This window comes from Eubalaena glacialis, chromosome 9 (genome assembly GCF_028564815.1).
Source record: "Eubalaena glacialis isolate mEubGla1 chromosome 9, mEubGla1.1.hap2.+ XY, whole genome shotgun sequence".
Taxonomy (NCBI): Eukaryota; Metazoa; Chordata; class Mammalia; order Artiodactyla; family Balaenidae; genus Eubalaena; species Eubalaena glacialis.
Window position 1 is genome coordinate 1596855 of NC_083724.1, and position 12271 is coordinate 1609125.

The 12271-nt window shown below is 66.5% G+C and overlaps 1 protein-coding gene across 5 annotated transcripts; it reads left to right on the forward strand.

Annotated features, from left to right (window-relative positions):
- Window positions 1-1586: 1586 nt before the first annotated feature.
- On the forward strand, window positions 1587-7534 carry NPDC1 (neural proliferation, differentiation and control 1). Of its 5 annotated transcripts, none has more exons than XM_061200862.1 (9): window positions 1587-1799; window positions 4664-4810; window positions 5982-6116; window positions 6205-6375; window positions 6446-6512; window positions 6610-6694; window positions 6797-6879; window positions 7000-7096; window positions 7165-7534. In XM_061200862.1, exons 1-9 carry the CDS (start codon window positions 1688-1690, stop codon window positions 7231-7233), a joined length of 966 nt encoding a protein of 321 aa, XP_061056845.1. In that variant the 5' UTR covers window positions 1587-1687; the 3' UTR covers window positions 7234-7534. The 5 variants fall into 5 exon arrangements, with proteins under 5 accessions (XP_061056845.1, XP_061056846.1, XP_061056848.1 ...); XM_061200863.1 differs by having other exon boundaries at window positions 6800-6879; XM_061200865.1 differs by lacking the exon at window positions 5982-6116.
- Window positions 7535-12271: the final 4737 nt, after the last annotated feature.

A 12271-nucleotide genomic window follows, 5' to 3' on the forward strand; every position in this document is an offset into this window, starting at 1 on the left:
TCTGGGCCCAGACCTGGGGTGGTGTTGACTGACCCTGGTCTCTTGCTCCACGGTTGTGGCCTGGAGTAGCTGCCAGTTGGCTGGCCTAAAAGAGTCCCTGAGTCCCTTGAGTCTTCTCTGGCCAGCAGAGCCCCTGCAGCAACGGCAGATCTGCAGCAGTGACCTAGGCCAGACTGGAGTCTGGGCCCCGGCCTCGAGCTGGCTTGGGGTGCGGGAGCGGATGGCAGGCAGGAGAGTGAGTGGGCAAGGCAGCTGCCTAGGGTGCAGGCAGTGCTCACGAGCTGGGGGGAGGGGACAAACCCTCAACAGGAGGTGGTGTCGGGGGATGTGGAGATCAGGGCCAAGAGGGACGAAGGGCCCATTGCTCAGAAGGATGACCCTTGCCAAGAGCCTGGCTCTGGCGCCAAGCCGTGCAATCACACCAGACGTCGCATCCCTGCTGCCCAGGTGCTGTTTTCCGCATCCTCAAGAGACATCAGCCACCCCCACCTGTCGCTCCTGCAGCCCTCCTGCCCTAAGCACTGTTTTCTCCAGCGTGGGAACGCGTGATCTTGGCTGCATCTCCCCGCCACCTCCCCCGTTCTGGGAAGTGAGCTCAGACACTCTGTCTGGTCAGTGCCTTGTGTGGGAGGGTGGCGGTCCTTGTCCTGCTCGTCACCCCCCCTGCCCAGCGCACGCACCACGTCCACTTCTGCTGGTTTCTCAGCCACTTCACAAACCTGAGGGCAGCCAGCCCCATCTTCGAAGTTTTGAAACACAAAGGGCTGAAAGGAAGCACCGCGCTGGGGGGGGGCCGCACTTGTTCTCTCAGTGACGTGAGCCTGGGAGGTTTCCAGGTGGGATGGGGTGCGGGTGCTCGCAGGAGGCAGCCGGTGGGGGGTAAGAGGGGGCATCACAGTGCTTGCTGTCGTGGGGCACCCCGGAGCTAAAAGGCTGTCACCTGGGCACCGTGGACAGCTCTCAGCTGGCTGTCATCAGTAGCTCCAGGTCACTCTTGCCCCCTGGTGGCCTCACTGAGAGCGGCCGTCCCACTGCAACCACAGTGGCCACCGGCACCGACCTAGTTCTGTGCGTGTGTGTTTGCCTTCACAGTGTGTCTGAATGCCCGGTGGGTCTTTGCGCACACCTGGGCATCTCTGTGCACCTGTCCAGCTGTGTGCGCCTGGTGTCCTTCCAGGTCCAGGCAGGTCCTCCGCTCCAGGAGGGTGGGGGTGGGGTGGGAGTTAGCAGCCCGAGAGGGACGGGGCCCGGGGGAAGCGCATCCCGGGGAAACCCATCCCCAACCCGTCCCTAGCCTAGAGAAGATCCCCGGCAGCACAGGCGGCAGAGGTTGAGGCACCCGGAGGACTGGCTGGCTGGGTGGGTGGAAGGGGAGCAGAATTGGAGGGAGGGGGAGGGGGCGCAGCCTCACGGCGCCGTCCCGCCCCCGCAGGTGGAGCGCGCAGGCGCACTCCCGGCACGCGCGCCTCTCGCTGCCTAGCCTCCGTCCCGGATTCTTTGCCGCAGCGTCAGCGCCGCCGCCGCGGCCGCCTCTTTTCCTCATCCTCCGCCTCCTTGGCCTCTGCCTCCTCTTCCTCCTCCGCCCCCTCCTCCTCCTCCGGCGCCGCCTCCCCCGACGCGGCGCCCGGAGCCCGTGCCCAGCCCCGGGCCGCGCGGTGCCATGCTGCCCCGGCGGCGGCACTGAAGGATGGCGACGCCTGTCCCTCCGCCCTCCCCGCGGCACCGGCGGCTGCTGCGGCTGCTGCTCTCTGGCCTCGTCCTCGGCGCGGCCTTGCGCGGTGCGGCCGCCCGCCGCCCGGGTGAGCGAGTGCACTGGGCGCAGGCCGCGCGCGGGGCGCCCCGGGGCCGGGGATCGCCGGGCGGGGGTCGGGCCGCGCGGCGCCGCCGTCATCCTCCCCGCCGCCGCCCTCGCCAGGGCCCGCAGGCCTCGCAGGCCCCGCGGGCCCCGCAGGCCCCGCAGGCCCAGCCCGCGAGCCACCGCGCCGGCTCCGCCTCTCCCGAGTCGGGTAAACAGGCCTGGCGGGGAGGGCGCGGCACCGGACCGCCGAGGGGCTCCTCTGGATGGGGCTTCTCCCGGCTTCTTGGAGGCGAACCTGAAGTTGATTCGCTTCTTGTCTTTGTCTGGGTCCGTGAGTCTGGTCGGTTGGTGTCTCAGGAGGGCTCTCTCTGCGTGGCCCCGCGGCCTGGAGTCTGTCCCGTGGGCGTTTCTGTGTGTGCGCGTCTCGGGCACCGCGGGTGCGGGCCCGGCCCTGGGTGCCTGCCGGCCTTACTGCCGGTGTCCGTCCTGGAGTCGGAGTCGGAGTCGCACAGTGCTGGTCGGTCCCTATGCCTCGGGTGGTGGACATGCGCCTTGCTTTGCTGCCATGGTGGGGTCTGAAGTTTCCTTGGGCATCTGACAGCTTGTCCCAGGCTTAGGGTTTTGCTCTGGCTTCAGTGGGGACAGAAGGAGCTTACAGTCTCTGCTTCCACACTCACCCTCTGCCTTGCAGGGCCCCTCCCATTCTGTCTTCTGTGCTTGGGGTTGGAGGGCACCCCCCAAGGTAGACTGAGGCAGAGAGGGATGAGCCCAGGGTCCTGGGAGACGCTCCTGGCTCCCCAGGTGGGCACTGAGGTTCCAAAGGTCTGCAGGAACCCAGAACCCAAAATGCACTCTGCCAGGTGGCAGAATTGGGAGACTTCGTACCCATGACTTCACTCATTTTTCCTGGCAGCCCCATAGGAGAAGTGCTGTTCTTAGCCCATTTTACAGATGAGGAAACTGAGGTACAGAGAAGTGACCACTATATGATAGCGCTGGGATGCTAACCTGGGCAGTGTGTGTGGTCTGCATGTGTGGCCTCAAGAGGCCAGAGCAGGGCAGGCTTCCTCCTGGGCACAGCACCCCTGGACAGAGGCCTGGCACCACCAGGGGAGGCTCCCAAGGAGGCCTGAGGGCCAGAGCATGGCTGGCCAGGGATGGTGGAGGCTGCCTGCTGATGGCCTGGCTCCAGGGCATACAGGGTGGGGCCTCCTGAGGAAATGGACTGTAGTCCCAGTACTGAGCTTCTGGGGTGAGCAGGTGCCGCCCCAGCTGCTCATCGGCTTTGTGCGCGCCCAGATGCGGGGCAGGGTGCCAGCCACTCTCCAGCTGCTGTTGTTCCTGGGCCCTCCTCCCTCCCCCCGAGTCTGGAGCAGGGGCCTTCCCAGGGCTAGATGGGCAGCAGCCACATCCTCCCGGGGTGGGGGGCTGGGAGCGGAGGGAGGCCCCTGGGCCCCAGAACCCAGAGCCAGCTCTGGAGCTCAGGCCTCTACCCTTGCTCTGGCGCACTCTGGGTCCTCTGCACTAGGGGCCGCGACTGCCTGGCTCCCCAGGTGCCCAGCTGGTGGGTGGGGTCCAGACGGACCAGCTGGCACAGGCTTAATGTTTCACTAGCCCAAGCCCTGGGCCCAGCTCACTGATGTGGGCGCCTGCCGACCCAGGTTGTGCTGGAGGGGGGATCCCTGGGATGGGAACCTCAGGCCACTTGCCCAGCTGCTGTAGGAGGTGCTGGAACTTCCTTGAAGGGATGCCTACAGCCAAGAGGCTGTGGGTGTCAGGTTACCAAGGAAACCAAGCCAGGCCAGCCAAAGTCTGGAGAAGGACAGAGCCGGCATTCCCGGATGCCCCATGTCACCCTCCTGCAGCGGGGACTGGTCCTGGTTCTCCGAGATGCGCCCACCCCCACCTCCCCAGACACCACTGACGGTTCTGCTGGGTCTCCCCCTGGCTCCACTGGCTCTGCTGTCCCGTGACTGGGGCTAGTGTCCCAGGTCTTGAGACATTCCCCAGCTTTGAGGCAACTCACCTTCTGCATCCAGAGAGGAAACTGAGGCAGAGAGGGCCATCGCCCTCCACCCCCCAGCATCAGGCTGGGAGCCTTGGTCACGTGTACAGAACACTGAGGTCTGGGCCCCAAATTAGAAATGGTCTGGCCTGTAGTCCCAGGCCCTCCCCAGTCCCTGGCAGTGGTGGCTGCAGGAGTGACCCCGGCCTGGTTTCTGTTTCCGAAGCAAGTGAGACTGGCAGACTCCATCCCAAGTATCCCCAGCCCCAGCGGCTGGCTGTGCCCTGGCGACAAGCCAGAGGTTAGATGTGGGGGCAGTGACCCGACCCTTGCGGTCTCCCAGCTTGGCCCTCTAGGGCTGTAGGATGTCATGATGAGGTTTGCTGCGGGGTGGGGGGGGAGGCAGCCCTGAAATAGGAGACCCGAGGTGGTGGGAGGGAGCGACCTGGGCCCTGCCCTCTGGGGCTCCCAGGTTGGGCAGGGGTGAGAGATTCGCTCTAGGACAGGTTGAGACTGGAGGTGGGACTTGGAGCGCTGCACGGCCCTAACCGGGAGAGCTCAGTGCTCAGTGTTCTCTGGACGGTAGGGGACAGTTCCTGTGCGGAGAGCTGGCTCAGGGCTGGGAAGTTGGACTCTGGGGAGTGGGTGAGGCAAGAGAGTTCCGATAAGTGTTAGGACTGTTTGTCTTCCTGGTTCTGAGCCCTGGTGCTGGGGGGGAAGGGCCTGCCCAGAACAATGGCCGGAGCCAGGCTTGGTCAGCTCTGTAGGGAGGGGTTGGGGTGGCCAGGACAGTCCTACTTACTGTGCAGGGGCTGAGTCAGGCTGGCCGTGACCCTGTTCTGCCTCTGCTTCCTTCTCAGATGCAGCCGTCTGTCCTGGGAGCCTGGACTGTGCCCTGAAGAGGCGAGCGCGGTGCCCCCCGGGTGCACGTGTCTGTGGGCCCTGCCTTCAGCCCTTCCAGGAGGACCAGCAGGGGCTCTGTGTGCCCAGGATGCGCCAGCCTCTGGGTATGGCTTCCTCCCTCCCCCACCTGGTACATTTGACCCCAGCCTCAGCTCTCAGGTCTCCTGCGCTTTGTGGGGTGCCAGGGACTCTCAAGTCACCCTCCAAGTGGCCTGGTGATCCTTTCCAGATGGCACCAGCCCAGAGCTGGGTGGTGGGCTGAGGCCTGGGGCAGTTAGCCCCTCCCAGGGCAAGAGGTATCCAGTGTGAAGTGCTGGGGTGATCCTGGGAGAGGCAGGGTCAGAGTTCCCCAGGCTTGGGTCTCTGCAGGGTTGGTCCCAAACCCCTCAGGCACCCACTCCTCCACCCGCTGGGCCGCCCCTGCTCCTTGCCCAGCGACCCCTCTCTCTCCATCACTCACCCGTCCTGTCTGCTTGATTGCGCTGGCGGTGCCCTGCCCGCCGGCCTGAGCCCAGAGTCTGTCGGGATGGTGCCAGCCAGAGTGACTCCAGGTGTGATGGGGCGTTGCAGAGGGTGCTCTGGGGGCTGAAGAGTCGGGTGGGCGGGGAGGGGCTTCCTGAAGGAGCATGTTCCTGGCAGCGAGTGGGGCGGGGGCCCGCTGCAGAAGGCGCGTGCTCTGCGCTCTGGATGCTCAGCCGGGGTGTCTACTTGGAGCCTCTGTCCGGACTCTGGTGCCCACGGCAGGGACGAGGGGGACCCAGCCACGGCCCCGCCCCAGCAGCTGCCCTCCCTTCCTCCTGATGACCTGGTGGGGGCGGGGGTACAGAATGGGGCTTCTCCACATTCCTTGGGGGGTCCTGCTCGTCTTGGCAGCGGAGGCAGTGGGCCGGGTGACGCATTGTCCCCGCGCTCCTCCCACCGCTTTGTGGGTAATGGGTGGGGTGTGGGGCAGCACCCCTGCCCTTCTCCTCCTGGCCTCTGCACGTTCCCATAGCACCTCCACCCCCTGCCCGCTTTCCTGGGAACGCTGGTGCTCACACAGAGCTCCCTCAGTTGTCACCATGGCAACCGGGATGGCCAGGAGCAGGCAGGCTGGTACCTGGTCCTCTGGCTACAGGTGGCTGGGAGGAGCCTGTAGGGAGAAGGAGGCCTTGGCCTGGGGACTGGCTCCCAGATGGGCCTCTCCCTCTCTCCCTCTTGGAAGGCCACCTGTAGCTGGTGTTGCCAGGGAGGGGCTGGGGCCCTCTCCACCTGATGGCCCTTCACCCTCCCCAGGGGAGGGCTTGCCCCAGCCCAGACTGGAAGATGAGATCGACTTCCTGGCCCAGGAGCTAGCCCGGCAGGAGGCGGGGCACTCCAGGCTCACGGCCCCACCCCAGCCTGAGGGGCGCCAGCGGCTCCTGGAGGCTGGTGAGACCCCGCCCCCTTCCCCTGTCCAACTCCCCACCACCCTTGACCCCATACTGGTCTTGCTGTTTAACTTGCCTTCCCTTTGCAGCATCCACCCTGGGGCTCTCAGAGCGTGGCCGGGGCCCCAACCTGGGCCTCCCCTCCACGCGGGGAGCGCCCACGCCCCGCACCTCCTCCCTGCGCTCCACTGTGTCATCTGGGCCTGTGCACATGTCCCCGCTGGAGCCGCGGGGCGGGCGCGATGACAGCCTTGCCCTCCGTAAGTCTGGCCGGGCGGGGAGGCCGGGTCCTGCCCGAAAGGCTGCCCTCACTGCGCCCCCTCCCTGCAGTGCTGATCGTGGCGTGCTCCGTGGCCGGCGCGGCCGCCCTTGCCGTGGCCGTTTTCTGCTGGTGTCGGTGAGCATGGGGCCGGGCTAGGGGCGGGCGGGCGGGCGGGCGGGCAGGCGGTGACCCCGCGGGTCTCAGGTGTGCTGGGTGTCTCCACTTCCCGCAGGCTGCAGCGAGACGTTCGCCTGACCCAGAAGGCCGACTACGCGGCCCCGCAGGCGCCCAGCTCCCCAGCCACGCCCAGGATCTCGGTGCGTGGCCGCGCCCCGCCCCGCCCCGCTCGCCCCGCCCCGCTCGCCCCGTCCCGCTCCGCCCCTCTGCCTCGGCCTGACCCTGTCTCCCCACTCCCGCAGCAGCCCGGGGACCAGCGGCTGGCGCACAGCGCGGAGATGTATCACTACCAGCACCAGAGGCAGCAGATGCGGTGCTTGGAGCGGTGAGAAGCCCCACCGGACCCGCCCCACCCCGGGCCCAGCCACCCCTCCCCCGGCCCGCTGCTCCCGGCCACTGGCACCTGGAGGGTGAGGGAGGACCCGACGATCCTGCCCCCACCCAGGCATAAGGAGCCCCCCAAGGAGTTGGACTCTGCCTCCTCCGACGAGGAGAACGAAGACGGCGACTTCACGGTGTACGAGTGCCCCGGCCTGGCCCCGGTGAGTGCGGGGGTGGGCGGTGGGTGTCCCTCCCCTGCCCTGGACCCACCTAACGCCAGCGTTCGCAGACTGGAGAGATGGAGGTGCGGAACCCACTGTTCGACCACGCCTCGCTGTCCGCGCCCCCGCTGCAGTGACCCGAAGGCTGATGCCCACCCTCTCGTGGACGCGCTGCCCACGGGTGGGGAGGGGCAGGGCCCAGCCTTTCCCATTAAAGAGACTGTGTCCTGACACTCGTGTGCTTGTGGCTGGGGCCCCGGGGCGGCCGGGAACCCCTTGCCGGGGAGACTCCCCCTGCTTCCAGGGACCTTCTCTGCTCCTTGCACCTGCCCCTCACATCTGGACACTCCCAGTCGAGCGGAGGAAGACAACCCGAGAGACAAGGCATGGATTGGGAATCCCGGAGACAAGCCAATTAAAGTACATTTCAAAACTTTGGCTGGGTGTGCTGGAGACTGACCTCCTTCCTCCCCCCCAACCCCGGGAGCGGGGCCTCAGGCTTTCTTCCACGCCCCTAGAGAGGCGGGATCTCTGTGCCCTTCGTGGGAAGACCCTGTCACCGCCCGCTGGGCTTTATTTTTCCTAGGCAGAGGACCACCCTAACCTCTTTCCTCCAGGCCTCCCCCCACTAACACTTGCGCCCCAGAGCCGAGGAGGAGAGGAGTGCGGTGCAGGGCCAGGCCAGTCTGAAGTTGGTGCCCCTCCTTCAAGACCCCGTCCTCTGTGTGATAAAAAGGGCTGGGAGCGGGCACCTGCAGACACCTGGCAGCGGGCACCCCAGGCCTCCGTTCCTGCCCTGTGTCCACGTGGTCTGGAGAGCGGGGAGGGACGGCATGTAGGACTTGACTGTGGTCCCCTGCAGCCTATGTGGGGGGCATGCCAGGCAGAGGGACACAGGCTGCACACAGGTGGGTGGGCCAGGTTAGGGGACAGAGGTGGCAAGGGCCCTGAGTGTCAGGAGCTGGGTCTTGGTCCACCCCAATCCCCCACCAAGGAGCAAGGAGGCCAGTGGAGGGGGAGGGTGACCTCCAGCTGAAGGCCCAGAGTGGTGGCCGAACTTCGTGGTCAAAAGTGCCAAGACTGGGCCTGGCAGAGGGGTTTCTGGGGTCCAAGAGCAGCGGGGGCCTGGTGCAGACAGTGTGGGGGTATCAGACCTGTCTGCCTCACCAAGGCTGGGGATGAGGGATGGGTTGGGTTCAGAAGCCCCTTAGTGATTCCTAGGGGTGGGGCGTCCAGGGAATGCTGGACCTCTGGCTCCTAGATGGATGGGGGCAGCTGTAAATGGGGAGGACAAAGCCAATTTGGGACAGTCAGGTCCCTGAGGTGGGGCTGGGCTGGGGAAATGGGGTTGGCTCTGCTTAGAGCTAATGGCTTGTCCTAAAGCGGTATGTTTCTGGGGCTAGAGCCCACCCCTGACTCCTGGGCCATGGCCTTGGGCTGGCCCTCAGCAGGAAGCCTCAGTTTTCCTTTGACGCACTGGTGTGGGAGATGAAAGGGGCCGGGTACAGGGAGCTGGGAATGAGGGTAGGGTAAGATGCAGGCAGGGCGACGAGGACCGCTGTCCACTGTCATTTAATCTGTATCATGAGGGGAAATAGCCACGAAGAAAACTGGGGGGCAGAAAGATTAAGTTCTCACTCAAGGGCAAGGCACCCAGGCTGATCTGGCCCAGGCCAGTCTGTCTCGCCAGCTGGACCCTGCAGACCCAGGGCCGGAGGTTCTCCTGGAGCCCTGGGGTCAGTCCCTGGGCTCCTGGCACTTACCTTTCCCACCTCGTGCTGGCCTGACCTGGGCAGAGAGCGGCCACCCCATGTGCTGACCACTGTCACTTTCCAAACAACAGCACCTAGGCAGCAGGAGTGGGGAGCACGCAGCCCCAGCCCGAGGGTTACCTCAGGGAGAGAGGGCCAGAGCCTGGCTGCCCAGCTGTCTGCCCTAAGGGTGGGCCTGAGCAGAGCCAAGTCCAGACACGTGCCCAGAAGGCCCCCTGGTGGCCATGCTCGCAGCCACCGGCTCTTGCAGGAGCGGGCTGAAGGCAGCAGAGGGAGCCCACGCACCCTTTACTCCCAGGGAGAGGGTGAGGCAGGGGCTCAGGGAGTGCCTTTGGGAAGGTGGGTGCCCAAGCTGGCAGGTGGCCAAGGGCGCCCCAGGTTGGGGGTGCAGCTGAGGGAGCAGCACGAGGGCAGTGCCGGAGGGCGGTCACAGCAGGCGGCAGCCTTCAGCCTCCCGGTGGACCACCTGGAGGCCACCAGCCCCTCCAGCCCTCCTTCCCTTCCTGCCCAGGCTGGGGAGCACGGCTACATCCTGTCCAGGGGGAGCTCCAGGACCTGCTGGGGGGCTCCTCCAGGGCCCTGGGGGGGGTGCAGGATGGGGACTCGGAACCCCGGAGCAGCCCAGCCACCCAGGCTGGCAGGAGGACCAATGTGAGCAGTGGCGGGAGGACATCTCCTCCTGGGGTCTGCAGCTGGGGAGGTTCCCACTGCCTAGGCTCTTGACTAGGGGGCCACCCCACCCCGCGGTCTGTGCCAAGCACCGTCTTAGCCCCAGGGTCTATGCTGGGCTGTGGCGGTGTCACCCTCTGGCACCTACACTCGGGAGGACACCAGGCCGGGGAAGCTTCCTAACGAGGAGGCACACATGCATCACCGGCCCCGCCCCCCCCCCACGCCCTCTAGTGAGAACCGGGTGGGGGTGGGGGTGGGTGAGGGCTGCCAGAGGCGGGGCCTGTGAGAGTCCCAGGTGGGCTCAGGGCTCCTGGTGGGGTGACCAGGAAAAGTGCTCGTGGACAGGGCACCTGGGCTGGGGACAGCAGCTCCAGCTCCAGGGCAGCCCCCTGCACCCCAGGGCCTGTGAAAGGAAGGGTGGTCGAGGATTTGACCAAGCGCAGGGCCCGGCTCTGTGTGAGCTTGCCTGGGGCCAGTGGAAGTCAAAAAAGCCAGATGGGGAGCGGGCATGGAACTGCTCGGGGCCTTGTGCCCGGTGAGTGGGCTGAGGGAGGCCCTCCTCCCTGGGGGACCCCAAGCCCCTGCCCTCCCTTTCCTGACCCAGTCCACTGGCCCCTATCTCATTGCGGAGGCCACCGGAAGGGGGATCCTCTTCCCTTGGGCCCTGGGCAGTGGGAAGCAGGGACCCTGGGGACAGGTTGGGGGCCCCTCCGATCGGTGCCCGCCAGGAGGCTGGCCCTGGAGCAGCCCTGTGCTCGGCTGTGGGAGCGACCCTGTGTTCTTGGGTCCCAGATGCTCACGGGCTGCTAAGCTGGAGGTGGGTGCCCGCCTGCATCCCAGTGACTCCGAGGCCCAGGGCTGAGCTGGCAGGAGGAGGCCCCACTTTCCCTTTGACTCAGACTCTCTCACCTTTTTCTTTTTCCTCTGAGAACCTCTCGTTCTGACCCATCTCTGGGCCAACCTTGGAGTCCCATTTCCCAGCCAGCAGGTTCTCACGAACGGGGGCGCCCCGGCGGCCACCCTGAGCTGGCAGGCGTGCCAGGGGCCCCTAGGAGCAGCAGACCTCGTGTAAGGGTGGGGGAGGTTCCTTCAAGTCCACCCAGGAAGGGAGCGGGCTGCGGGTGTGGGTGAGGCCGGTGGCAGGGCCCCAGCCAGCCTGGCAGTGCAAACAGGAAGGGCAGAGGCTCTGGCAGCCAGGAGCCAGGTCACTAGCAGGCTGTGGCGGGATCAGCTCCTTCCTGCTCTCCCCCACTGCCCGAGGGGTGCCTGCCACAGGGAGAGGGGGTGGTCTCCTCCGGGGCCCCCGTGCCAGGGAAGAGACGCCCAGGTGGGACCAAAGGCCCAGTGCCACTGTGGTCCTCTCCCTAAATGCTGGGTGCCGGAAGGGCAGGGGTGACAGCAGCTGTCCGCTCCGGTCAGGGCCTGACGCTGGCCCGTGGGAGTCAGGCCTGGCGGCTGCATCCACACCTTGGGCCACCAGATGGTTTCCGACAGATCCCGCAGCCCCCGCCCCGCCCCCCCGCCGATGTTGCACAAGGCCTCACCGCAGCTCAGAGGTTATGCAGGGGGTGGGGAGCCGCAGAGGGGCCAAACTGCCCCCCTTCTCCTGTCCCCCTCCATGGGTCTACTGCCAGCTTCCCAGTTCCTGCCCTGAGGGCAGACTGGTCCTCACTGGAGGGCAGGAGTTGGGGGAGGCCAGCAGCCCCGGGAGCCCAAGAGTGGAGCAGGACAGGGACTTCGGGGTGATGGGAGGCCCCCAGGATGGCGTGGGCGGCAGATCCGACCAACGGTTCCTGGTTGCTGTTCCCTCCACGACACCCAGCCCGCAGCCTCCAAGAACTGGACTGGCCTGAGGCCTTTAGGACACTAGCATGAGGGCTGGGCCTTGCCCAGCCACGTCCAGGCAGGTTGAAGGAAGCTGATGGCTGAGTGCGGGGTGCAGGCCGGAGCCAGGGCTGTCCAGCTCCGAGGAACCAGAGCAAAAGGGGAAGGAACTGGACCTCCATGGCTGGGCCTCCAGGGCTGGCCGGACGGCGGGGGAGGAGAGGGACTCTGCACTTCAGCCTTCCTTTTCCTGGAGCGGGTGCCAGCCCCCTGCCCACGTCAGGGACACAGCGACTCCTTCCTTTTCCAGCCTGGAAAGCCCCCTCCCTGCCCCCACTCCCACTCTGGGCTGTGGGACCTGGAAGAAGAGACCTGGAGCCCCCAAGGGCAGGCCTCCCACCCCAGGTTCCTGCAGCTCTTCCCGGCCCGGCCAGAACCTGGGGCCCCGCAGCCGGGGCTTCCACAGACACGGGTCCTTGGGAGGGGAAAGAAGGCATGGCAGCCCCACAGCCCACCCCGGGGCCAGGCCCAGCCTGGCACCTGCCCACCGTGGGCATGTGCTGGGGCCTTGTGTGGGCAGACACTCCTAGGACCCCTGGACGGAACCCCTCTCTGGGAATCTGGGTTCCGGGACAAAGGTGTCCTAGAGGCAGCAGGGGTGGGGTGGGGTGGAGTGGCCCAATTAGAAGCCAAGAATAGGAGAGACCTCAGCCTCCTGGCAAACAGCTGAGTGCAGCACATCTGCAGCGAGAGGGTCTGGGAGCCCACGGCGGAGTTGAGCGGGCGGTGAGCAGGGGAAGTGGGTGATGACACAGCACTGGGGGAGGCGGTGCTGGCCTGGGCTCGGGTGGCCTCCGAGGGAAGCATGCCTGCTCTCCACGGGCACCCCAGGCCTGGGCAGCAGGCA

Coding starts and splice junctions, on each gene's coding strand:
- NPDC1 (XM_061200862.1), top strand. CDS start 1,688: ATGGCGACGCCTGTCCCTCCGCCCTCCCCGCGGCACCGGCGGCTGCTG. Junction 6,880..6,999: donor CAGATGCGGTGCTTGGAGCG/GTGAGAAGCCCC, acceptor GCCCCCACCCAG/GCATAAGGAGCCCCCCAAGG. Junction 7,097..7,164: donor AGTGCCCCGGCCTGGCCCCG/GTGAGTGCGGGG, acceptor CAGCGTTCGCAG/ACTGGAGAGATGGAGGTGCG.